Below are 27,557 nucleotides of genomic sequence, written 5' to 3'. Positions count from 1 at the left end.
TTGGCAACAAGCGCACATAGTAGGAGAAGGAAAAGGGAAAAACTGAATTAACATTACTCAAATGTTTGATAGGTGAAGACAAGAAAGACTGTTTTCTATAAACAAAACATAAAACAGAGAAATATATAATAAAAATAGAAATTTAAATGTCTTTCCCCAACTGACATCACTTTTAACATTTTCTATTGACTTTAATGGATCACGAACAAAGTCAAAGCTTGAAGCATAAAATTCTACTGATGCAATCCAGGTAAAATAATTTTGCAGTATTAAAAATTATGAAGTCATTACTTGTGAATATATCACTAAATTTCAATATATCTGTATTGAGAAAAGCAGCATTAAAAGGATGCTTAATAAAACTAAATTACCAAAAAAGCTCTTTGAAAAGATATCACTTGCAAGAATCACATTGCATTTGGTACCACCATACTATAGCACACCAGTCTGAGGTTCAAAGTTATTTTTGCTTTATTCTCTTAAGTGACATGTTACTCCAGTAACTCTTGCACTCCAGTTCCAGCTGGACAACAAAATGAACAAAGGCATACTAAATCAAAAATTTAGTAAATGTTCAGAAGAGAACAGTACCCTTACTAAAGTGCTTTCTAATCACATTCCTCTAATTCTTCCTGTTCTCTCAAGTATGTACCAGGACAGTATCCATTTTTAAAAGATGGATGATTTATCAATAAAGGAAAAGGGGCACTTATCAAAAACTGCAAGGAATGTTTCAAGCAAAGCCATAAGGAATGATTAGCTCCGGAAAGTTCTACAGCAATTTTTATTTGCAACATATTCCTCAGACTCCAAACTGAAACAGGATGTTCAGATTTATCCATGAGCTCTGAAACACTTGTCATCACTACTGAAGTCAATTTTGTTCAAAACTGAAGTTGCTACAGGCATGTTAGTTGTAGTGTTCTGGATTTAAAGAGTATTACTAGAAAACTTGACAGAGGACTCATTAACCTGCACAAAACTTAGGCCAGAAAAGGTCATTCTATAATGTTTTGGAAAACAAGATTGCCCCACAAGTCCAGCAAAGAAATTTCTTCTCTTATATATATGTATACATGAAAACAATATATAGAAAAATAAGACTTCAGAAAGTAAACAGCACTTAATTAGCATTTCTATAAGTTTCTAAGACAGTATTATTTGAACACGCTAAAGAAATCTCATTTTTTATCTGAAAAGACAACCTTTTGTGATCCCACAAGAAAGGTTATCTCAAACACAAACCTTCACGGAATCATAGCAGTAGGCATTCCTGCACAGATTGTACATTTGCTTCTCCCTCCACTTTTTTCCATGTGAGAACATGAAGGCACGAGGTTAGGCCTAGCAGCTTTTAAGAATTGACTGCTTTGGCCGCAAGTCCAGAACACAAAAAATACAAATTGTCTTTTTTGTACTGTTTCTGATTATGGACTTATGTTGAAATATCTATTTGCTTTGTTTATATCTTTAATGTAATATCTCCTATTTATACAGGAGGATAAATTAAGCATATCAGAGTTTTCTGGTGATCATAGTTAGCCTTTTTACAGAAGATTGGACTTGAAGTTTCCAGAAGAAGGCATGTACATTTTGCCAAGTAAGACAGATGCATCATACACACACGTGTATATATAACAACCCCCACTGTGTGGTAGAGATTTCCAAGGCCAGAGCAAGGCAATTCCTTATGATGACATGCTCTTATTTTCAAATATCTGCAAGAATAGTTGAAATAAAGATGGTGCAAATTTTGAGGTTGTGTAGACAAACAGATTAGAAACTTTCAATTCCCCTTCTGCTTTCCATTGTAACAGGTCCAAGAATGCTGCTAACATGGTATGCTATGAGCTTACGAATGAGATAGTAAATGCTGCTGCAACAGCACTTCTACACTAACATAGACACTACACAATTGTTGTGGGAAGAAGAAAGTTTTTGAAGTCACTAACAAAGATTATTCAGAAAAACATTAAGTACTGACTATATTACAAGGGCTAACAGATGATCCACTAACAGATGATGCAGACAAACTTCCCAAGGGCACCACAAATTTTTCTTAGACACTAGCTGGTATAGGTTTTGTCTATAAAACTAGCAGTGTTCAGAGAACACTGCAACTACACCCTAAAATTAATGCAAATATAGACACGAAATCAGCTGCTAACATATCTTACAGTTCAGACTGAAAACAGCCATTTGACTTAACATTCAGAAGTATTCAACTGAAGTAACAGACTGCATACATAAAATTGGAAAAATACTTCTTTCATTTCCTACAATCAAAACCCACATATATTAAGAATGCACAATTACATTTAGGAGTTTAATTATTTCAAAGTTTCTATCAAAATAGTTGCAAGCTCCAAACAATAATATTTATGCAGTTCAGTATTCGGTAGCTATCTTCTCTTCCCCTCTGTCCCACAAAAAGAAATGCTATTAAATATTAAAGCAAGAGTAGGTATATACCTCAAATAATCGTAGATCAGCCGGGACTCTGTCTCCAACTGACAAACAGACTGTATCACCTGGGACTAAATCTCTTGCAAGTGTATGTTCCACTCTACCTTCTCGTACACTGTAGGCGTAAACACAAGGTCAAGGTACATAAGAATGTCTTCTCTGGCATTTTGTCTAGAAAAGTGAAGTGTTGACTATACGTTGCAGTGCTACTGATTCCAGAAAAATACAATTTCAATTTTGCTGTTTATTTCTCTAGAAATTATACATCAGTGATATCATTTGAAGTGTTCAAGGGGCAACAACGTGGAGTAATATTTTTTGCCAATAAAACAATCTTTAAAATGAGTCAAAATAAGTTTTCTATATCAGTGTAATGCTTGCTATAAAAGGTATTAAGTTCAGTAAAAACTTTTTCTTCTACTCATTTCACATTAAACTTAACATGACTTAATTTAGGAGAGAGAGGACATACAATTCCATACCAGTGGCATTCTGGAGGCACAAGTTTACTAAGCTCTTCAAGAGATTTTTCTGATCTGTACTCCTGCAAAGACAATAAAACAAAGAAGTGAATGTTTTTAAAACGGGCAAAACCTAAACAATAACAAGATAGATTTCAGCAGATGTGGATGTGTTCCATTAGTAAAGTTGTTATAACATTCCAAAGAATCAGTTAAGATATGCCCTACAACAGCTCCTTATTAGATATACTTTAAAAAGCAAATACAGTCCAAATACTGGAAGTTTTACAGATTTAAGAACTTGCCTACACGCGTTATTTCTGAAAAACTGGTAGAGATTCTTTGCATTTTCTTTTAATACCTTCAAGGCTTTGTAATTCTTACAGTAATGCTTCTAAACACAGGGATCAAGTTCTACAGTTTAGCAAGTTTGTACCAAAACCAGTGTTCAAACTCTAAGCCCCTGGAGAACTATGGTAATACAATTCACCTCTAACTCAGATTTTATAATAAATTTCAAGATAAACAAAGATTAAAAGCACAAACAGGAAGCTATTTTGGTTTAAGCAGACACTGAATAAAGCTGGGTATTCAAAGAATGATAATAACGTTTTTATGACTTACGTTATTTAAAATATATTTTGGGGGGTAAAATTTCTGTATGACATTGCAGCCAAAGCTTTATGGTCAAAAACTGTTTTCTATGAAATCAAGTATTTTAAAGCACTTCAGCACAGTTTAATCTGAATGCTTCTTTACAAGTAGTCTTTTATTGCTGAGTATATTACCCATACAGATGCATAAATGTCAATGTAGTTAAAGCAAGAAAAATCGTGCACTTTAGAAAAGGGAAAAGACTTGGATGAAAGCACAGAGCTCTTTAATCAAGCATTGTGCAGCTGCACAACATATCAGGACAACTACTTATTAAATAGAAGAGCATACATAAAAGCAATAATCTTGTTTGGACAACAGATGTCTTACCTGAACAAAGGCAACTGTAACGACGATGAGTATTGCCTGCGAGAAAACAAAAGCAGATAAGATAAAAGAATTCCAAATGGCCATGAAAGTTACTGATCATATTTGCTTTTTCTCAACCATAGTTGTTACTACACATTAGCAATATGGTTTGGAAACAGACTTTCTCATGCTCGAAATGACCAGATTTCCCTCAGGCCTACTAAAGACAAAACAAAAAACAATGGCATTATCTCTACATCTGTTTTAGTGTCATCCAAGAACTTCAATAAGGTAATGCTACTAAAAATAAGATTGATAACTAGACAGGGACTTTGAAGTAAAATGTTAAGCGATTGTAAGCTCTCCTCTGCATTTCTAAAAGGTGAACAAGAGACAACAGTGGGGAGAGATCCAGAACACAAATAGAAAAAAAAATGTCTGAATGAAGTACGAATGGTGTTCACTGCCACAAAAACTGTTGCAAAGCATCAGATTTTGTTTCATTCAAATGACCAGATAACAGAAAGATTAAGAATAAACTGAAGACTAGACACAGAGTTGAGGAACGGGTGTGGAGCCATAAAATATCTTGGTAAGGAAGACAAGTGGAGGAAACTTGGGAACTTTGCCCAAGACTCCCATGAAGTAAGATAATACATTGACTCCACCCCAAACAGCCAAGATCCAAACCAAAAAGGCAAATAAAAAAGTTGCCCATTAGGAATAATCCAAGAGAAGCACCAAGACCTCAATAATAAGCCTTCCCCCATATCACACACAATTCCGGGCACAACACTTCAACATGAACATCACTGGGCTTGTAAGCATGGGACGTGCAATGAGTGAATGAATGAGATCTATTAGAGAATGAGACAAAGATGAATGTTGTTTAAAGTACCATCTTCCCCCTCAACACAGTCTAGAGTTTTGCTACACTAAATACATTTGTTACTCAGACTGAGTTGTTGCACTTCTTACAATTGTATCTTAGATATGGCTATGTATCTCAGAAGTGCAATAGCAATTAATTAAGCCATTGAAGTGCACCTTGTAACTTCTAAAAAATAAGATATGACCATTTTGCAAGAGAAAAACTCTTGCAATACCATTAACTAAATCAAAGATAAAGTCTGCCTGGTTGGTGACACTAACATTAGCCTCAATGACTGAGTCCTAGTAAAAAATTATATGCATTTCTTCCTCTTTCCTTGGGGTATTGCTTCCAGAGTTACATATATGCTTCCTTGGCAAGCAGTACTAACTTCTTTTCATGCTACCTGTCACAGCTTTGATATCCTAGTCTCATGTCAGTGTCTCACTTCAGGGTCTATGTGCAATGGCTTGAAACAAGAAGCCAGTATCTTCCAACTGTGAAAAGGTAGGGTGTTTTTTTGTTGTTTTGTTTTAAGATCTGAGCCCAGTTCAAGTCATCACACAGCTCTACAGTACATTTTTTAACATCTGAACTAAAAACCTTGGCAAAAGTTGCTCAAGCCAGCAATGCTATCAAAAGAAATGTATGTCATAGATATTTAGCAGCAAATTAGTTTTGTTGCTAAGGCTCTCAGCAGAAATATACAGACACAGAAGTTGCACTGTCATCTGAGAAAGAAGCAAAACATATTTACTCAGTGAAAATACAAGCCTTGATAACTACAAGACTAAATGGTAGGTCAGCTGTAAGCTAAATGAAATAAACAATTAATGAATTTTAACTGAACTGCACTTACTCTCCGTATTTCAAGACGCCTCTGCTAACATTCATGAGGCTGTTGAAGATTCCTTCTCAGATTGGAGCACAGACTACAGAAATTACTGCTCCCTTACACTGCCTTGCTGAAGGGTACAGGAAAATAGATTTAAGGGCACTACCAAAGGGCAAAAATATTCTGACTTTTGGCCACAACAGTTAAATACATTTAATGATAGAATAATTTTCCTACATCCAACATACGAGCACAACAGACTATACTACTATGAGTACAACTAACACTACACTCAAATTCAAATTGCATAATGTTTCTTAGAGGAACCATGCGTTCTACTGTGTCTGCAGAAAAAGAGGGGTCAGGAGCAAACCTCTGTTTATCTTGAATTAATTACAGAAACACAATTCCTCACAATATGGAGCGTGGAGGTCAGCTAAGACAAAATAAACAAACAAAAAAACCACCACAGCTACAAACTACCTCTGATCATACAGAAATCCCAATTTCTACTTTTCACCCCAAAAAGGTCAAAGGGAATACAAATTTCTCCTCAGTGTCATTTGCCCTGACAAATGCTTAGCAGCACTACAGTCACTCATTAGTTTAACACCCTATTTAATTGCAAACTTCTATGACAATTCCTTATTTCAGCTTCTATCTTCTTTCTGCTGTTTCTAGAGAGTTCAGATTAGATTTCTTTTACATGTTTTAGAAGATCACATTTTTCAAGTAAATTATCAGAAGACCTCTGTTGGTTTCACCTTGAAATTAAAGCATAATTTGAGATTAAAACATTAGATAGAAGGCACCAAAAATTGTTCCTCAGAACAAACTCCTAGACACAGATGTTCTAATCAACAAAACAGCAAAGATGTAAGATGTAGGCAGGTAACTATTAAGCTGATATTTTGATACGTACTATTATCAGTCAAGAAAAACAAAATCCCCTCACAAACTTAACAACAGATTTAATGATAGCATATAAATTAGCTTCATTAATCACAATCAAGTGATACCATCCCACATTAGCATTGATGTGATGTTGAAAGCAAACGTGGTCATCCATTCTGAAGTATTGTCTCAGTAGATAAAATTTTAGTTCCTTACCACGGTGATACTGACAGCATCATCAAACTGATGCATTAAAACACTGATGACCGCAGATGCCAGGAGAAGCATAATAAGGGGATTTTTAAACTGAAATGAAACAGAACAGGAATTCAGTAATACTCGACACAGAATGACTTTTTTGCCTACCCCCCATAGAACATCCATTTTTAAAACACATTCTTTAATTATTATTTTTTTTTTTTTTGCAATCTGCCAGCACAAACAGAATTTGACTCTGTATGGTTCAGAATTTACTTGAATTATTCTTTCTAGTATCAAAGGCTTTGAATGGACCATATTCAGTACATAACAGTAGGAAACCATTTCTTACATTCCCTGATTCACATTTTCAAGACAGAAAAAAAGGATCTTTCTTCTACATGACAGATAGTTGCTGTCCCCTTTTTGAGAAATCTTACAAAAAAGTGAATCTTACAATAAAAGTAAAGGACACTAAGAGTACATATGATGAGCACATTCAAAGCAAATCCGTATCTTAATAAATCCTACCTAAAACAGGCTTGGATAATACTCCTTAGAAGTCTTCTGATGCATCTAACTGACATTATAGATGGATGGGAAAATGAAGTATTAATGCCAGAGGACAGCTAGTATGTAATGATGTTCCCACTCCTACTATCAGCAGAGAATGGAATTATCTTTGCAGCCACTTCCAAGGAAAACAGTTTCTCTAGAATTAACCACCCATTACTTCAGGGTTTACTTTAGAACTTAACTGTACTGCTGCTTAGACAGGCTGCAGGAAATACTAACCAAAATGTTTAACAAATTGATTAGGAAAATCTGTGTGAAAAGTTGCTTTAAGTGTCTTTGCCAGGGAGAAGGGATGGAGGCAAAAGAGTGGCAAAGCAGGGGCATTTCCAAATATTCGTAGTAGATCAAGCTGAGAGGAAGAAATTTACACGTGACTTTTGCTGATTCTGCTTACCATCAGATTTCAAGGTGGACCCCATGCCCACCCTCACTTCAAAGGCAATATTTTTGCTTTCTTAAATTTCTTTTGCCCATCAAATTATTGACACTTCATATTCCATTTAAATATTTACCAATCATAAGCATTTGTGTCTGACTTGAGTGTGATTCATGCCTAAGTCTTTGCTTATAAGGAAGTTTATTCTACCTCCCCAGTCCTTGAGATATTACAGATGGTAGCCTTCTGCTAGCTATGAAATCATTCACAAACAAACCATATAACCTAAACACTGACGTACCTAAATGAAAGTTTTTTTTCAATAGGTAAGTTAGATACAAGTTACAGAAGAACTTCTTACTCTACTTCAGCTTACCCGCTTTTATCAGAGTACTTTCATGTACACAAAAGCTAAGACAGCAAAATTACTGATAGACTATTAAAACCTAAAAGCAGAAAAGACAAAAATCTTAACCTGGGAAATGTATTTTTTCCACAGTGGTTCATCTTCACTAATATCAAATTCATTCCATCCATGGAATGCCCGTCTATGACACACTTCACAGTTTTTTAAGCCATTCTGAAGATTAGCCTATTGAAATATACAAAAAATAACACAGTCAGCGATTACACTGTTAAGATAAGACTTCAAAATAAATTCCAACACCAAAATACAATGTCTTAGATTATAAAAATTTGGCCATCAGAAATACAAGCTTGGTACTGGTGTTTGTACAACAATAAATGCTAACTGTTTTAAAATAAAATTTGGCAGTAGTTAACAGATTCAACAAAAAAAAAATCACAGAATTACAGAAGCAGATGCTGTTTCACATCTCTGATTGCTAATCTTCCCTGCAGAAAACTCTTTAGCAAGCCAAACAGTTCAGACTGCTGAGAATTATGTTAGGAGTTCAGTTACCCAGCTAAATGACAGCCATAGCTTCAAATTTTTGAGTTATCAGTGACCAACGTTTATCATGATGTACTCCTCAAGCAGTCAAGCATGCAGAAAATGAAAATAGATCATCTATCAAGAAAGTTAACCCAAATTCAATGGCTCATATATCTGTCTATGGGTAGCTTTCTCAATCCTGTTCCTCCTCTTAAAACAGAGGCTGCCAAAATATATCAAAGACATTACGAATTCCTTTGAGAAATGGAAGTGATAGCTATGAAAAACAGGACAGTTTTACAGGAAGAACTCAATTCTGAAACTCAAGGAGAGTTTTATTAACAAAAAACAATCTCCAAAGCATACAGAAATCTAAAGATTTTCAAGCTGAATCATACCACCCCAAATTAACAATTTTCTCAGAAACACTGCAGATTAGAGCATTTCAAGAAACAATTTAATAATCGATGTGCTTTTAAAAGTAGTTAGATGGTAGTTAATACCAAACAGCCTGGTAATGCATGGACTCTTAGTAACAAGATCTGTTCTTATGAGATATCAAACATCATTTGGTAACATCAACACAGTTTAAAGCGATGCAAACTTACTTACTTGCAAAATGCTTGCAACTTCATCGACTGGCAATTCACTTGCTTTTTTTGAGGACAGTACAGGAATCATTGTCTCATTGTCACCGTCAGGGATTTGTTGAAGACGTGCAACCTATGAAACAAAACCAAAGTTTGAAGGGATAGGGAGCACTAACATTTCATTTCAAACAACATATACCAGATCGATGCAGTATTAATGCCATTAAAAGATAGATTTCAATAACCATTTGCACTTAAAAAAATAAAATCTACAGATTCAGCTTCTTTTCCACGCAGTATCATATCAGCAACTATGAAGCAAAAACACTGGACGTGCAATTGAGGGGACTATTTCTGTAATGATGTGTTAAGCAATGGCAAATACCCTTACAGTTACATATAGTGGTAATCCTTTAGCTCCACAACTGATCAGGAAGTACTCACTCCAAAATAAATTTCACTTCCTGCCCTTACTTTCTACTTCCTAATGAAGTTACTCTAAGCAAGCCTATTTGTGTTTCCTTGCAGAGAAAGAAAGGAAAAACAATACTAGGAAAACCACAAGAGCACAGACGCCAGCGAAGTCACAGAATTTGACTATAGTACAAGAACTTCAAGACAATGTTATAAGAAGCAATGATTTCCTGTAATTTTTCAGAAATGAAAATTTTTGTGAAGTGCAGAGTAGTGCCTTAGCAACACTGACAGCCTGCGCTGACATTCAACGAAACTGAAGTTTCAGAACGCTTGCTTATTAAGTATTAGATGCTAAATACTAGACACTCTCTCATCACCCCTCGTCTCCTTTACCATCACTCCATCTCACTGCACCCACAATTCATGATTTACATTTTGTCATCTACCCCACCCTTTCCCCCTGTTTACTGGAAAACACCTAAGATACAAACGTGCACACCACTGAAATAGTTCTCCCATTACACTCCCACAGAATTTGAATTGGTAGTTTTATGCTTTTATACAAGACAATAAAGGTTTTGGAATTCCTCAGTGGATGCTGAGACAAAATATAATAAAAAAAAGAAAATACTCCAGGATGATAATGTGTTACAAGATTACAGCATTTTTATACCATAAAAAATCTATGACAATCTTCATTTTCTATACTACACACCGTTTTGTCTTGTACTCAAATATGATAGCTGAGATTAACTCAATTTTTGTTCTTCCAGCTGCTTACCTAAATAAGATTACACAAAGGCTTCAACGCAGAGGCCCAAGGGAACAATGAATGAAGGTGAAAGCACCACAGTAGGCACACACGTGCTTTCTCTTGAAAGAGAAACCCTTGGAAACTCTCTGCTCGCCACGTAGTTCCTAGTGGAACAGTCAACCACGAGACTTGCTCCACTGTAGTGCTAAGGAAGCAAGTCTAGAGACTAAGGTGAAACTCAGGGCAATGTGCAGTGTGTGTTTGAGCTCTTGGGAGGAGGGCATGGCAGACTAAAGACCTGTTCAGTGGCTTCAAAATTGAGGGAATCCCTTGGACTTGACCCAGCCTTGTGCAGCTTGAAGCCAGCAGGATTGTGCAGCTGGGAGGGCATCAGCAAGGGACCAAGAAGCAAAGCTCGGCTATGCTCTGTCACACCTCAACTGCAATACCTCATTCTGCTGAAAGAGTTTTGGTTTGCTCTTTTCGTTGCTATCCTTTCTAGGATGCATTTAAGCAAAAACCACAACTGGAAAGCCTGCAGCCCAACTTTTAGTGTTACAAAATCTGTCCAAAATATCCTTCGGTAGTAGGTACTTACTGAAATCTTATGTATATACACTGATGTAGGTCTTCATTAAAAATGATGGTGATACACATTATTATATTGCATAATATATATATATATTTGCAAAAATGTTTCAGACATGGCTCAAAATATCATGCTTTTTCTTTTCCAACACTTAACATATATTTATAGTACTTTAAAAGAACCTCACTAATTGCTTTTAACATCAGAAAAAAAAATCAGGAGTATAATTCTATTCCTAACAAGGGGTCTCTATATGAGTCATAAAGACACCAAAATTCAATGCTTTCCAAAAACAAGAAACCCAACAAATGGTACCAAATCCTTGCACCAGCAAGGTTTCATTACTCTGCACCAGAGTGGCAAACATTTGCCCTGCAGCCTAAGGCTTCTCAGATCCCTCTTCAAAGCAGAACCACATTAGAGCAACATAAGCTGGCCGTAACTGCAGCAGGAAAAAAAGGTGTTTCAGTTCAGAAGAATAGGGGCATTACAACTCTCAGCCTTAAAAAAAATATATATATATATATACACACACACACACACTCTTTGGCATACATGTTCAGCTCACTAAGTAAAACTTCATCATGGGAAGAGATGCAACATCACAGACACTCAGTTTTCCATGCAGACATGTAGCCTTTGGTTAGGTGTACTGCTGCTTTGAGCAGTGTCCATGAAGCACTTTATGCTCACGAGAGTCCTAGAAAGAAATACTTGCATTCAAATCTGCCTTGCAGAACCTTCAGTATGTATCGTGCCTATCTGGGGGCTACAAATACAGACGAACTCCCCTATTCTGCTATTAAGAACACACACAGTTAAGGCTGCTAAGCCTCTGCACATGAACCAACATTAAGTTTAAACAATTCAATTCTCAGGAAATTGCCATTGGAAATTGTGACTTTTCATACTTTGAAGTTTACAGTCAATTTCCTTTGGATTTTAACCTTCCTGCTGTTTCAGTTTTCTTGGCTCACACACTTCCTCAAACCAAACATTTACCAAGAATTTTGCCACGATCTCCCCTCTTTGATACAACACTACCGAAGAACTCATGTTCTTTTCTTTACAGTTTCCTCTCCTAAGTGCTAGCTTTTGATTTTTGTTGAATGTAATGCTATGAACGTAGTATCTAGTTACTGAACGCCAGAATTTAGGGCTGGAAACAATTAAGCCTAAATGCTATTTCAAAACAAATCCACAAACACACACTTTTGTCGAAGATCACTCAACAAAAACACTGAGCAACCACGCTTTCCCAGTAAGACTAGGCAGAAATGAACTAACAGCCATTACAAATTTTAGTGCTGAGATTTTTTTTTTTGCCCTATAGCAAGTATCGTGGCTGGTAGACTCAAACACCAGCTCCAAAAAAGGGACACACCTCATCATGTCCCTAATATTAGGGAATCAATTGGGATGGCAGAATGTCTAGTAACAAGCTCTTTAAAGATATCTTAAAGAGTTAAGTATCCTTAAACACAAATGTTAAAATAAAGAGGTTTCATCCAAATAAACCTTCATCAGCACATTAGAATTGTGCTAACAAAGCCTATTTTTACAACATTTTTGTGACAGGCTCAAAAAGCCTCTGATTTTAAATGTGCGTTGCATTCAAAACATCTCCCACTCCTAGGGAGAACATTGTAGAACCTTTAGGACATGAAAAAAAAAAAATCTACAGAGAAAATTTGGTAAAGGATTAGCAAAACAAAGGCTCTGAGTCTTTTTATAGCCAGCTCTTTTCTCTAGGGCAAAATTACTTATGATAAGACAATTCTGGATGGATCCCTCATCTCACTTCTCAAAAAACTCTACAATCTCTGGGTAGATTAAACTACACTTACAGTTCAGAAAATAACGATATATCCAACACTTTGCCACCAATTAAATTCAATTACTTAGCCAATGAGAAACCGATCACTGTTCCCTTCAATAGAGTGGGTTACATTGACAGATTTAAGTCAAAAAAAAAAGTTGGAAAAAGCACTTGCCATCTGCTGGGACATAATAACCATATTCAAACAAGTATTTTTGCCTTTACTTGAAAAGAAAGCTTTCTTATTTAGCAGTGTCAGCAAGTACTCAATAGTCCTTTGCACTGGTGCCCAGACCTGCAGGCTGAATGCCTGTGGTTCTGTAACACCTGTTAGCACATCCAACAGCAGCTTACCCTAAAAACCACAGCCTTCTATATTACAGGGGTCAGTCCACCACATACAGTAAGATCTCTTCCCATCCTATGATGTAATTCGTGTTCAAACATCCAGCAGTTGGTATCTTAAAACACTTCAGAACTTTTTGCCATTGCAGGCAAAGTTTTCATATGGATAATGGGGCTAAAAAATGACACTGGCCTATTCTTTTATACCAGTGAGACAGAATATAGCTGAAGTTTTTGGAGCAATGATTACAGCTTTCCCTTCCCCATTCACAGCTAAACCTACTAGGGAACAAAGAAGCAGAATACTAGCTAGTAAAAAAAAAAAAAAAGTGGCAGCTGCCACAGGAGGGACTTTTCCTGGAGCACTTCCAACATACACACCACCATTTCTATGGCAAGAAACACACATCAATCTTGTGACCACAGAACTGTGACTAAAGCATGTTTATCAAAACGAACGCAAGTTAATCTGGAAGGTTTACATTACTGGAAATTCAGAGTTCCTTCCTGTTTGCTCCAAAGGGAAACCTGTAATTTGTCTGACCAGTTAACAGTAGCACGAAGAAATTCTTCCTCCTCAGACGCTACCACGATTCTGCCTACCTTCTTTCTACATCCACTTATTGTCAAGTGCCAACATCCTACCTCCATCACTCAGTGGAGCAGCTTAGCAGGAACAGTCCATTACCAATCAGCAGGGCACACTGACAACAAGACACTTTTTTAAAAAAAAAAAAAAAAGGTAAAAGGGAAATTTTAGCTCTAGATGCTCAGGGAATGTAAATGGCAGGACCTACATTAACTGCGAGCAATCTAAAAAAATTTGTAGAGCACTCTCACAACAAAATCTATTTTGAGATAATCTTGTGACCAAAACACTTTAGCTAATTAGCTAATACAAAGTCCTTCAAATGTTACACGCAGTTACTTAATTGACCTACAAATACAAAATGCAAAGGAGATATAAAAGCGAAACTATTCAGAACCAAGAAAATGAAAGAAAAACAAAACCAAGATGTTTATAAAACAAAGAAAACAGCTACGGTAATTAAAAAGAAATGATGATTCTTTCTTTGAAAACTTCTGTCAGAAACACAAGAGAAAAGAATACATCTGGATTTGGGGACTCTTCTCTTGGAAAGGACAGTTTAGGATACCCCATGAGAAGTCTCTGTGGCAAATGGCAGGTTGAGACAACCAGTTCCTGGGAAGCCTGCAGTGCAACTAGAAATGGAAAAAGATGACTGGAAGCACTGGCTCAACACACCTTCCAGTATTTGCCTGTGAACCATACCTATCACCTTCTTCTGAGTCTTCCTACCCGTCTGAACAGCTCATTCACTCAGCCTGCATCTATCCCATCAGTGTTGTCTTTTCCACTTGAAACATTACGTGCACCTGATCAGGAACTGCAGCTGTATTGCCAAAATAAGGGCATTACAGCATGTTGTCCAACACACTCTCCAAAGCTCAATTCACATTCCAGGCCTGAATGCTATTAGCTGCATTTGTATTGCAAGCGAAACCCCATACGAGTACTAATGACCTGAGAGCAGACAAGTTCTGCAGTGTGCCGTGCCCTGACCAAAGGGCCATCCAAAACCACATCACCTCAGGGCTCCAGCATCAGAAAGGACATATGATTTTACACCACAGTATCACCTCTTCTGGGTTATTATGTCAAATGTTTGTGCTGTTCTTATTGGGATGCAGAAAGAGTCAGCACTTCAGTGTACACTGTTCCTCCCTGCCCACTGTGCATCATTAATCAGCTTCTATTTTTGATTTACCTTTCCCCCACACACTGAAAAAAAAAAAATAGTAGATGTTTAACAATATAATAAGAACGTGTTTCATTGAACACAAAACGTTGAAAATTAGAAACATCCATTTTCCTGAATATTCTATATGATAAAATTGTAAGTGATATAACCCCAAAAGTTTGGAAAGCTCAGATTCGGGTAAGCATGTTCACCAGTTGAGTACAATTCAGAGCCAGGTGCAGAGGATGACGATGACAAGTAGATCGGTACTGTGACAAAGAGCAGAATTCAGAGTCTAAATCACCTGGTGGAACTGACCATCAGGAAAAGAAGCAGCTTTATGTAGACATCTGTGCCCATGATAATGTAATAAAATAACAAGTGCTCACCTCTTTTGCAGTCTGGCCCCCTGAAAGCTCACAGGGCTAGAGAACAACTCGCTACCAATGAGTACAGAGGCACGAGTCTCTGTGTGCATGGACAGAGACTTTGGAAACAATTCCTGCTAGGCAAAGTCTCCTGGCTGTGAAACATGTCTTTAAGGAAAAACATACCACGCAGAATGGAAGTAACCTTTTGTCAGTTCCATCAGGTATGAAATATCTATGCCATGTCTTCTCCTGCTCATTAGCACACTGTACCTAGAGGTTTTGGAGATTCAGGTCTTTGACCATCTTTTAGCCACCTTCAAACTCAGTTTAAATGAGTCACTGTTCAGTATCACAACTATGATACCACAGAGCCATTTTCTAGTAATGACCTTAAAAATGTTTCACTAAATGTTTCTACAGTCTTCGCCTCCCCAATTTTTCTGGAAGCCAAGGTGCTCCTGCAGCCTCAAAAGTGGCCCCAGTCACAGAACCATGGCCAAGTTACAGCAAGACACAGCAAAAAAAAAAACAGGTTAAAAAAAAAAACACAAAACACATTAGGCATGCTCAATAGTTACAGTAAGTCCAAGACCAACTACATGCCCAGAAGCAAAAACCCCAGGTGTATATTCAGGACTCCAGAATGGGAGGCTGGGCACAGAAGAGCACTTTCAGAGTCCTCAGACTGCTTTGGAACAAGCAATATCGAGCATGGTTGTGACTATGATGCAACTCCCGCTGTGAAATTCCTCCAGATCTTAGCAGGAATCAAGTCTCCAGAGGAATTCAGCAGTTGTACTGATATAAGAAGCAGGTAGAAATAGCTGAGCATGGTAGATACAGATTTAATAAATAATTAGGAATTGGTAAATCAAGCTCAGGAACCATACACGCAGACAATCTACAAGCATACCTTGATGAAGTAAATATAATTTGCAATGCCTTGTTCTTGTCTTTTAAAACTAATTTATCTGTATTTTAATTATGTGGACAAAATTGGCAGTTATATTAAGGGAGGTTTCATCTACGCAGACTGCACTGACACAGCTGGTTGTACCTCGTGTATGGCAGAGTCATGGAGACCAGTATTTTCCTGTATTCTCAATTAGCAATTTCTCTAATAAGGCCTCGGAAACCTGTAAATTTAGAGATGAAAAATGCTCAAATACTGTGACTAATCAACAACCCCTATAATGGAAGCAGACATGGGCAAGGGCAATGTGCCCATGAAGCTCAGGAAATAATGTAGGGTGTGACTGACCACAGCTCTTACAAAGAAAGTTGACTTTATCAAAAACAAAGAGGTGACAGGAAAGTGGTCTTTGCTTTAGATAAATGGCTGCACCAGCTGAGTGGATCAACTGCCTATATCACAGCTGAGTCGATCAACTGGCAGCACGTTTCTACCTTAGCTTGTTAAAAGCTTGAATATCTCCCTGAGTCAACGTGGCATGCATGGGGTGGCAGGGGACAGGGGACATAAGTGGCCCAGCCCAACAAGGAGTATGACAATTGACCTGACAAAAAATCTCTAAGAAAGAAATGGGCTTGAGATGGTTTTAACACACATTCATTCCTTCTGAGTGACTGGGGATGCCCAGTATGGTGACGGTGAGCATACCACAAGGCCAGGAAGGGCAATCACATTGGTATTGTGATTTAATTGTGTATTGTAATTGCTAACTGCAACTTACATTTGTGCTGTGTTTTCAGTATATTTTGTATCACTGCTAAAACAAAAATCCTACGTAACCTCAAATACCTTCAAATTCGTACATTTAATACAAAAAAAGACACCACCCACACATGGAAAATCTAAAAGAACCTGGTCAGAGTATTGGGCTCAAATACCTCTACTGGAAATAGTGCTGCTTTCGAAGAGCAACAAGTGCATTGCAGTGCTCCTTCAGCACACAAATAATCACGACCAATTGGCAAAACATGTATTTCACTCACCCCTGCAAAAAGCTTTCCCTTCTCACCTCCAAAAGGTTGAAGTCTGCAGACTAATGAGCCACTTGTTTTCCACCAGGCACTGTTTGCTCAGGATAGGAAATATTTTTTGAAGGCTTTGAAGTTGCTGTGTACTATATTCATTTGAGCTGAATCTTTTCTGAAAGTGTGACAATTTTTCACTTCTGGGGAAACAGCTGTAGCAGCCTTGTATTCCAACACTCTGAAAAAAATTGCTCCTATTCAACAGTATTTAGTTTAGACATTTTACCAGGAGTCCCCACATCAAAGGAAGTGCACACAGAAAAGTTCTGTCTCTAAAAAGGCCAGAAGGAAAGCAAGACACTAATTTACATTAACGAGTTCTTGCAGAGCAGATTTCTGTCCTGGGAGACCACGTGGTTTCAAGCCCCTTGCTATTGTGTGTTCTTTCATATGACTTCATGGATAGAGGGCAATATTCGACCTGGCACCGAGACCACCCATAAACCAAAGAAATATAAATACCCAAATTAGGAGAACAACCTGCTAGGCAGCCCCAGGAGCCTGACAAAGCCTGCACTGTAGTTGAATGCAATTTCAATGGTGCTTAGGACTGTTGCTGAGGCCAAGAGCCAGCCATAACAGCAGAACTGTACTTCTTGGTACACGACACCTCTAATTCGGACCAACTAAGCAACAGAAAACTGAATACCAACACTAAATCAAGGTCTGCCTAATTTTAAAAGCTGTAAAATGTTTAAGACCTCTCTATCCCTTACCCCATCTGCTTCAGGCAATATAATGAATACTAAGATGGCCCATTTAATATCCAACTGATTAACTCTACAGAAGTCTATAAAAGCTCAAGAACTATTTTTAAGTACCAAAACCACTAAAAATTTCGAAGAAACATTTAAGTACTAAAAATACCTTCTAAAAAAGCACTTCCCCAAGAAATACATCTTCCCATCCTCAAGTGCATTTTATTCTCAGGATGTTTCACAATGTCTTCTTTTATTTAAATACAGAAGGGAAAGTAGGGCATTTAGTTTGACTGAGGATATCGGCACAACAGCTCAGAAAGCTCAGCAATTTTCTGTAATTGTAGTATATGCTCCGTGTGGTTATCTTGCAAGCCTTGTGAATGACAACTGCCTGCTCTCTAGCTAGAGAAAATATTTCACAAAAGTACCAGCACCTTAACCTGACTGCAATGCTGTTGATTCATTTGTGAGCAGTGGCATGAAACATTCAGACTGAACCCCCAACAGCAGCTCTGTCCAAACCACCTTACTTTTCCTTTAGTGCATTTGAATCTTTAAGGAATGCCAAATATTCAAACTGTGAATTCGATCACTGTAAGAGATTTACCATTTGGAACATTTCTGTATACTCTGGATGTGCTACAATGAATGTAAAGTCTGGTTGCTCAAATCATCGAGCTGCCATCAGAATTACCAAGATCGCATTGACTACTCGTGTATTTGGTCAAAACCCTTAACTTGAATTCTTCCCGTCTGAAAAACTCTTTGCACACTGGAAAGATCTGCTTGAACGTTTCATATGTTTTTCATTACTTATTAATCAGAAGAACAAAAACTACAGTCTCCCAAGGATTCTCTGCAATGCATCAAAACAACACTTGTGCCTTGATGAAAGCAAAGTTTATGTATAATGGCACTTGGTCAGTTCAGAAACTCATCACCCAAGCAGGAGAGCACAGATGGCCGTATCTCACTTGACTCCAAACAGCATATGCCTCTGCTTCAATCCAGATTCGCACGAGGCATTTTAGAAATTCAAGGCCAAAAGACTTTGGGTAGAAATACCAGCCATTAATCTTGCCAGAGTTGCTAACTTCCTAGAAGAGAAAATTTAAGCTTAGAAATAAGATCGTGTGGCTTCCCTCCAATATCCTGCTTCTATCTCCTAGCACTGAAATGCTGAGCTTCCCAAAATGAAGGATGGCACTTCAACAACAACTAATAAAGGATTTTAGCACCCCATGAGATACTACCAACATACCCATGATATGTGGGGATGTAGTTGCCATATAATTTTAATTAAACAAAAACTCGAAATGTTTTCTCTGCATTTATAGCTTAGATTTGTTTAAAATAATGAATGAAACTTCAGGACCTAATTGTTGATTATCTCCCTGGCAGCTATGCAGTTACTTCATAATGTGACAAAACAGAATTGTAATAAAGAAGCCAAAACATAATCCTAAGCTCATTGTTTGAAAGAGTTCTCAGGACCAAGCTGGTGTCAATGCCTTTTAAAATGCACACATAACTCACTGCATAATTACTCTACTTGTGATAATAAGGTTTCTTATAATTAGCATCAAGAAAACAGCAATGTTATATTCACCAAGTTCTTTCTGGTGAATTATGTATGCGGGAAAAAGTTCTGCAGAAAATTTATGGCTTAAAAATATTTTAAAAGCCTTTATAAAGCAGATTCTGTAGCCTGCATCTGCTAACCCATTATCCATCTTATCCCTCCTAATTACTTAGAGCGTTTGCAAAACAAATAACTAGAAACAGATGCTTGTCCCGAATTTATACCTTGACTATTGTATTCTATTTTCCTTCTCTTCTCTGCACTGCACCTTCATCCTTCCTTCTAGCTGCTACAAACCACAGTGCATATGTCAACTTTACCACCTGGTGTCAATAAGTTATGACCTGAACTTTTTCACCAACTCAAAAGCAGGTCTCGAAAAAAAACACAAATCTACTTATCTTTGACTTATTCCAATCTTCCAAAATCCCACTGCAGTCTATGGATGAACATTAGTTCTATTTATATTAAACTGATGAGTGTATTACTTTTTTTTCCCCCCTTCTAAAATCACCATCATCCCTTTCCAAGTGCATTGCAGTACGTGCCCCATTTTTTAAACAGTGGGCAGTGCTAATGTCAGCATGGCTCAGGCTTACACACCAGAGCTATGACCATGGGAAGGACTGAGCCGATCCACTGGTCTGCCAAAAGGTGGATGGAGGTCTCACTCCTTTGTCCCTCGTGGAGGTTCACATGCTGACCATTCCTGACAGTAACTGGACCTTCCACAAGGCCGTTCGACTTCCTATTTCGGCAGAAAGCTGCCCAGCATGGGGTTAGGGGAAAAGAAGGACTGGGCAAGCCTTCTGCCAAGTTAGCAAGCCAGGCAAGCCCAACAACCATGACAGCCAGCACAGCACATGCTGCAGGAGCACAGCTGTGAGCAGGATCTTCTCTCAGCAGTAACGAGACCGCATCATGCAGTCCTGCATCCCAAGATAACCACTCACTTGTCAGACTGTTCACCAAAAAATAGCAAGTGGAAATGCTTGCTCCTCTGTCGTTACGTTAGGTACTCTGAGAACTGTCTGCATTTTCCCTACGCTACTGTTTTTATGACTCACTAAGAGATTATACCATAGACTCCCCACGTAAAGGAGCTCGAAAGCAAACAAAATAACTAAACATACGTCCTGTGGCATCCGAACTCAAGCAGATCCCATGTTAAACCATTTCTACACTACTATAGATTAGTACTTCTGGTTTATCTGTATGGAAAAAAAAATACAGGAAGGAAAAGACTGTAAACTATGTAACGAACCATCAGCCAACTACACAGCACTCAGAGGCGACACTGACTGAGCAATTGAAAAGGAAAATCCATATTTCTAATGCAAAACACGTGCTGTGTTAATTTAGCAGGGCTATAACTAAAACAACTCATAACAAATGTGAAATTATCAACGAGGATTGGTCTTCAGTGAAGATCCAAACACCATGGTTTAAAAAAAGAAAGGCAAAAACCTCTTCTCTCACTTTATGCTCCAAGTCAAGCAGAAGAGATGTCACTCTTATGGCAACATAAATGTAAAGTATTGGGTTCTAATTTTTGCATGGCAAGGCACAGATGGTAACCAAACAGCAATCAATGAACATCAAAATTCTTGTCTCACCTTTTAGTTAAGAAATCATCTACATATCAAAAGACATGCGAACTGCTGTGATAACACCACATCTAACGCTTTCCATCAGAAATTTCATTCTCACTATTTTGGATATCACTTTCAAGAATAATTAACGATGCCCCTCTGGAACAACATAAATAGTTTTCAAGTCACTGCTGCTACAGACACTCTGCCCCCTTTCTCCTCGGTTGCACATGCGCATACTCCACCCTGTCACCAGTCCTTACAAGTGCCTAGCCCATGGTGAGCTAGTCCAGGATGCTACCACCTCGCTGCCCCTAAAAGCCATTCACTGATCTTAAATCTGTTCACCTTCCAACAAAGCTTATTTTCCTCATTTAAGGAATACACGTGAAATTAATTAGGAACACCAACTGCACTTCAAGCACACAATAAAAACAGAAACGACGCATTTGTCATCTCAGCACGATGCGACAAACTAAAGCACCTTTTTCAGAGAAAAGAAATGCATTGACTTATCTCAGGATTCATCCAGTTATTAAAGCTATCTTGAAACTACCACGGAGAGACTATAGGTTGAAATTAACAGTCTGTGAAGATCAGCTGAAATTAACTAGGGCTCGAAACAATGATTTTGGAATTGCGATGGTTTTATTACTTACAGTGAGCCTGGTCTGAGTTGGTGTGCCAATGTTCTACATGACTTTGGGAAAACCTACAGGTGGGAAAGTGCTATCCTGACCTCTTCTGCTAGGCACACAGTGATCTGAAAACAAATGCTGCAGAAGGCCTTGGTAACAAACAGTGCTCTTATTTAACAATTCGTATTTGTAACCACAGCCTGACCTGAGAGCAAAAGGGCTCAGAGTTGATGTAACATAACCTGTATCCTTTGTTGCTTTTTTTACTAAAGCACAGTCTTCTACAAGACAATCCTCACTGGGACAAAGAACCTGCCACAATCTGAAAAATAGTGATAAAAGAAAAAAGTCTGACTACAATCATAGAAAATTACTTAAAACAGACAAAGCATGTCAATGGGGAGATCCAAAAATTCATAATGCCTACTTTGCGCTCACGTTTATTTTCTCTAAACATCTGCAAGTTCTCTCGACTGCCCACAATCAAAAAAAAAAAAAAAAAAAAAAAAAAAGCTCCACTTATCAAAACAAGTCACAAAATTCTATCTTTCCAATACAAACAACACTCCTTTAAGTCACAGTTTTACTGAATAAAGCAAAAACCTTCTTATGACGGGAAATTCTCTCACTTCCCAATTACTGTGAGATACATGAATCTGGGAGGAAGTTTAATTAACTAACTCCTCCCAATACAAGATACAGAAACCACAAAGTCTTGGGACAAAGCATTAGATAGCTTAGAACAAACATAGTACATGGTTTATGAAAACTGAATTAAGAGACAAAAACATCAGTTTTCCAAAAACACATTATCACTTCCTAACCTTGAATGTTGCTCCAAATAGAGGAAAAGAAAGAAATCCACCATTCCTTGCTCAATATCTAAACTAAAGAGACCTTTCAAACACAAACTTGGAAAAAAAATAAACAGACAGCAAATGTTGTCTTACTGCAATCTTTCTTCTACAGTTCAAACTACCTCCTGGAGAAAATACATTAAGGATCCTCTCAAGAGTGATGAAAAAAAAATCCAAATGAAATCTGATGGCTGGCTCAAAATGTCAAATGGGTAGAAAAAAATAGGCTAGAAAATACTAAGAGGACTAATACAGACAGTAGACAGTCGTAAATATATATGCCTGTCTGGAAACCCAACTGTGAGACAGTGGAGGTGAGGGGAAAGAGTGGAGAGGAAGCCACCCAAATGTTAAGGGAATAAACCGAATCCTTTTATTCGTACTGATTTCTTCCTATCCCCAGGAAACTGCACCATTTTGAAAACTTTCAATAAACCATAGCGTTTATTTCTGCCTTTGAAATACATGTCAGATCATCTTTTAAAGTACTTTTCTCCTAGATACAGCCATGTTTTATGTTGCTTCTGTCAAACAAATACACGCATTTTTAAATATAAAATATTTATTCCAAAAGAAAAACAAGAAACGACATCTTTCTGCTACGAGTATTCAGAAGAATTAGAATGGGCCAGACTCTACCATATGTAACTTGATTATAAACTACATCAATGATATCATATTTCTTTGGTAATAGAACTAAAAGGCATTAAAAGTCTTCCTGCTCTTTAGGGTTTGGCACACAAACATCAGACATACTTTTACCCTAAGTGTCTTTCTATTTAATGGCATTACATCTGCTTTGCTTTCTCCACCAAGTGCTCCTCATTCAAAAGTCTTTTATTTACAATGCGGTGACTGAAATAAAAAGGCACTGACACTACTTCTGCCAGCTAACTAAGCTCCCAAAACAGAGATCAATCTGATAGAGATGTCCCCACCTCCACATACACACACTTCAAAACTTCTATCAGACTAGTTCCCTGCTCTTTATTCCAAGTATTTGCTTAGAAGACATGATCAAGAGAGTTAATTAAAAAAAAAACTAATTTCTTTAAATAAAAGAAACTTCTGAAATTCCAGATTGTAACAACCTATGTAGCTTCCAACATAGGTTGGATTTCACAATAACCACAACTTCTTAGTCACAGAAGACAACGTATTTCAAAACAGAACAACATCCAACCAGAGAAGCCAATTTAATTAGTCTACCCCACTGGTGCAACCCAGGTCTCCAAGACAAGCTATTAAAAAGCACCTCCCTTCTCAGAACAGGGGGGATGGGGGAAAAAGGAGTTCCTGAGGTTCACATCAACCTATAGCAAAGGAAATATAGCAGCCACTTAAAAAAAAAAAAAAACATATATATTCAAAGGATAACAATGACATAGATTGGGAGAAGAAGATTACATTTCTTACATCTATTTTATATATATATATATATACACATACTTATATATATATACATATACTTTTATATATATATATATATATATATGTATGTACATACACACACACACACACACAAATTAGAGAAATTTTCAACACCCCCAGTCAACTAAAAAGGGAAATTGTCATGTTCACAGTCACTAATGCAAATTGGCTTTCAAGGTTCCCAGAGCATATCCTGAAACCCAATAAGGAAAAAAAGAAATAACTTCCTGGACTACATCATTTGCAAACTAGACAATGAAGAGAAAGCATATTAGAGCAGCTTAGTAAAAATAAATAAACTTCTTGCACTGCATGGAGATTATTACAATTTAATACCAGATCTTTGAAACGGTAGAACTTCAAACTTCAGAGCTACTTTTTAATTAAAAAAAACGGTGAAGAGGGCAAGGTTAAGTGCTTTTTTAAAAACACAGATCATGCACAAGAATATTTCAACGTAAGATGCGATTAATGCTTCTCAATTTGGCCGTGAAAGACTAATTCCAGGGAAATCTCAGCCTCAGCAGACGCCAAGCAACTGACATCCTATATAGCTGAGAGGGAGCGTTCGCTAAATCGCTCCACAGATGCTCTGAACGTTTTTCAAGGGGGAATAAAACCTGCCTGGCAATCAGCTGGAGGAGCAGCAGTGCAAATAGAGACACACGAGAGCTTTTTCAGGGGTGAAACCCGGAACAAAATCCCTGCCACAGAGCAAACCCTGCGAACCCCTGGGACGGGAAAGCATGCACACGCACCGGTCAGGAGTTGTCACCAAATTGCATGCAAAATTCCTCTTAGCTCCAATGAAGTCAGTGACTCTGGTGAGACCTTTACCTTCATTTTCCATCGAAATCGTAACGGGGAGGCGAGAGAGTTAACTAAAGTCTTTAGCGACACCAGCACCGGCGGGGGAGCTGAAAGGTGAAGAGAGAGATGCCCCAAGATCCCAGGCAATCACACTGCTCCCTCTGCCCCCACCTGCAGCAACATCTGCAAGAGAAACCAGCGCTAAAGGAAGGAAAAAAAATAAAAAAATAAAAAAAATAAAAGCTACTAAGGTAAGGCCCTGCCAGCCCCGAGGCCGCGCTGAGCCGCCCCAGCGCAGGGCGCAGCCGCCGCCGAGGCCGCTCCCCCCGTGCCCACACACACACACACAGAGGCTCAGGGAGCCGGGGGAGGCTAAAAATAGCCCCCAAAAAATCCCCGGGGAGGGCCGGGGAGCGGCTCCGCGGTGGTGGGCGAGCGGGGAAGGAGCGGGCGGTGGCGGCAGCAGTGGTGGTGGCGGCGGCAGCAGCAGCTTCCCAGCCTCGCCTCACCGCTCACCTCCGGGGCCGGGGGCGGCGCGGCCGCATCCCCGCTCCGCTCACTTCCGCGGGCGGCGGGGCAGGGACGGAGGAAGGAGGGAGGAAGGGAGGGAAGAAGGAGAAGGAGGAGGAGGAGGAGGAGGGAATGGGAGGGAAGGGGAGGGAGGGATGGAGGCAGCGGACGGGGCGGAGCGCGCAGGCGGAAGGGCCGGGGGTGGCCCCGAGGCTGTGGGGAGGGAGCCGCTGAGGCGCCCCAACGGCCCCTGCCCGCCCCGAGCCGCCGCGGGGAGCGGCGCTGAAGGGGTTGTGAGGAGGGCGGCGGGGAAATGTAAAATGCTAAGCACTGTGACACATTTTTAGACACTCCCCGTTCCCCTGTCTTCACCAGACCCCAAAATGAGCGTTACTTGAGGCCACGAGTCCGACACAGCGGCAGGGGAAGGCTTTCAGTACCCACCTCCGCTGAGGCAGCTCTATATTTAAGGGCAGCCCGTGTTAAACAGGATGCACGGTGCCACTCAAAACAAAATGCCTTCAGCCCTCCAAGGTCACAAATCTAATCGAGATGTTCTAATTGTAGGCTTGGCACCCGGTCTCCAAAAGCAGCGTGACAAGGTGGACGGGGAAGTACTGAATGTCGCCGACAGCTCGTGATTAACGGCCTGCCGCCTCCCCCTTTGTTTTTTTTTTTTTTTTTTTTCCGAGGCAGCAGCAGAAACCGAAATCAGTCTTTGTCGTTTCATAAAGAGCATTTAACGGAGCGTTGTAATTTTAAGCATTTTAATTAAGGCTCCCAGCACATCATGGCACGCTTCTCGAATCCCTCAGCCAAACGCGGTCTGCTTCAATAGCGTATTTTCGCTTTTCAAGCTCTTAAAGATAATTTTTTTTTGGGGTGGTGCTAAAATAATAGACAAATAATAGACAAATTTAATGTCTATACACGGTGATAAGTGAAGAAGAATTAAAATTGCTGACTTAAAGCATGGGCCCTAAATACGTGCATTTAAAAAATAAGGAGACAACAAACAGGCTAATTAAGATTACCTAATGCATAATTTCAGGCCTGTCCCACATATTTGCCACGTTACTTGAAAATCCCTGTGGTTACTCCATGAAATATCCCACTACAAGTAGGTAGCACTGTCATTGTAGCAATGACTTCCCCAAATACTTTTTCTGTTAACTTGTTTGTAATGCAAGCAAAGAACCACGTTAGCTTCTTGTGACACTCGCTGTGATACTTGTGTCAACACAAAACTGATGCACAGTGACTAATTAGGAAAAACACTCGTTTACTTTGTTCAAACTGGTAAATTTTGCTCTCAATATCAGAAGTTATCATTAAATACAGTGGAATTCTGTAAATTCTTTCATGAACAAAGAACATTGGCATTGGCATTGCCTGTAGCTCCTAATACTATTTATATGTACAACAAATTTGGACTTCTTTACGCTATGGTATGAGAAGCTGTATAGAGATGCTTGGGAGTTCTTGGATGTTACTGAACTTGTTCAGAACTGCAAGTATTGAGATGTAAGTGAGGGTATTGAGGTGTAAGCATCTGTGACAAAGTTGGCCTAGTAAGAAATAACTTTTGTTCGTGTCTTAAAAAATGAGGAAAAAAAGTCAAAAGCAAGCCCTACTGTATAATGACAACTGAAAAAACCTTCATCTCTGGGGCTTAATCTTTTCCATGTTAGTGTCAATAGCCAGTCATGCACTCCTGTATGCAGCCACACAGTTGGGAAGTACCTCCTTTGCATCATACTAGGACTGTGTCCATCCTTGGAAAAATTGTATTACATTTTCTGCCATACAGTACTCCTATGCTCAGTGACTGTTTAATAAGCAATAAAGTACTGTATCTCCATCTGATGCTGAATAAAAAAAAAAAAAATCCTGACCTTAAGTTGAGCTTGAAATGTAAGAGTATTGTAAGTGTATGGCACAGTCATTATTTAGCAAACCAAAGCATCATTATTATAATTTAATTGTAGATATAAAAGTCAAGATTAAAAAAAAAAAAAAAGCTTTGCTTACCGTAACCAGCTGTAGTCAGTCGTTTTAATTGCAAGAATTTATGTTAGACTAGAATTTGTTACTTTTTTAATCTCATGTAAAAAAAAAATAATTGCAATAAAATATTAGTGTGAAGTATCTAATGAGCAAATGTTTCTGTGTCAATCCACAACATAATAATTTGAGTTGAAAATATGAAACATTTTTTTAAGATATGAATGGCCAAAAAAAATCTAAATCTTAGG

At 38.4% G+C, this 27,557-nt stretch overlaps 1 protein-coding gene across 5 annotated transcripts in view; it reads right to left on the bottom strand.

Moving 5' to 3' along the window:
- Window positions 1-25,447, bottom strand: part of ATP2C1 (ATPase secretory pathway Ca2+ transporting 1) — a 49,895-nt gene extending 24,448 nt beyond the window's left edge. Inside the window, exons 1-8 of one of the 5 annotated variants that reach the window (XM_084511720.1) lie at window positions 25,309-25,447; window positions 24,741-24,975; window positions 9,148-9,258; window positions 8,116-8,232; window positions 6,707-6,796; window positions 3,912-3,947; window positions 2,949-3,010; window positions 2,473-2,581 (exon numbers count right to left, since the gene is read on the bottom strand). In XM_084511720.1, coding sequence (XP_084367846.1) covers window positions 2,473-2,581; window positions 2,949-3,010; window positions 3,912-3,947; window positions 6,707-6,796; window positions 8,116-8,232; window positions 9,148-9,216 — 483 coding nt within the window. In that variant the 5' untranslated portion in view covers window positions 9,217-9,258; window positions 24,741-24,975; window positions 25,309-25,447. The other 4 variants (XM_084511717.1, XM_084511718.1, XM_084511721.1 and 1 more) reach the window with 4 other exon arrangements.
- Between the last annotated feature and the right edge of the window lie 2,110 nt (window positions 25,448-27,557).

This window comes from Aythya ferina (assembly GCF_964211825.1).
Source record: "Aythya ferina genome assembly, chromosome: 2".
NCBI lineage: Eukaryota > Metazoa > Chordata > Aves > Anseriformes > Anatidae > Aythya > Aythya ferina.
Note: the sequence above shows the minus strand (reverse complement) of the source record. Positions and strands in the feature narration are given on the sequence as shown.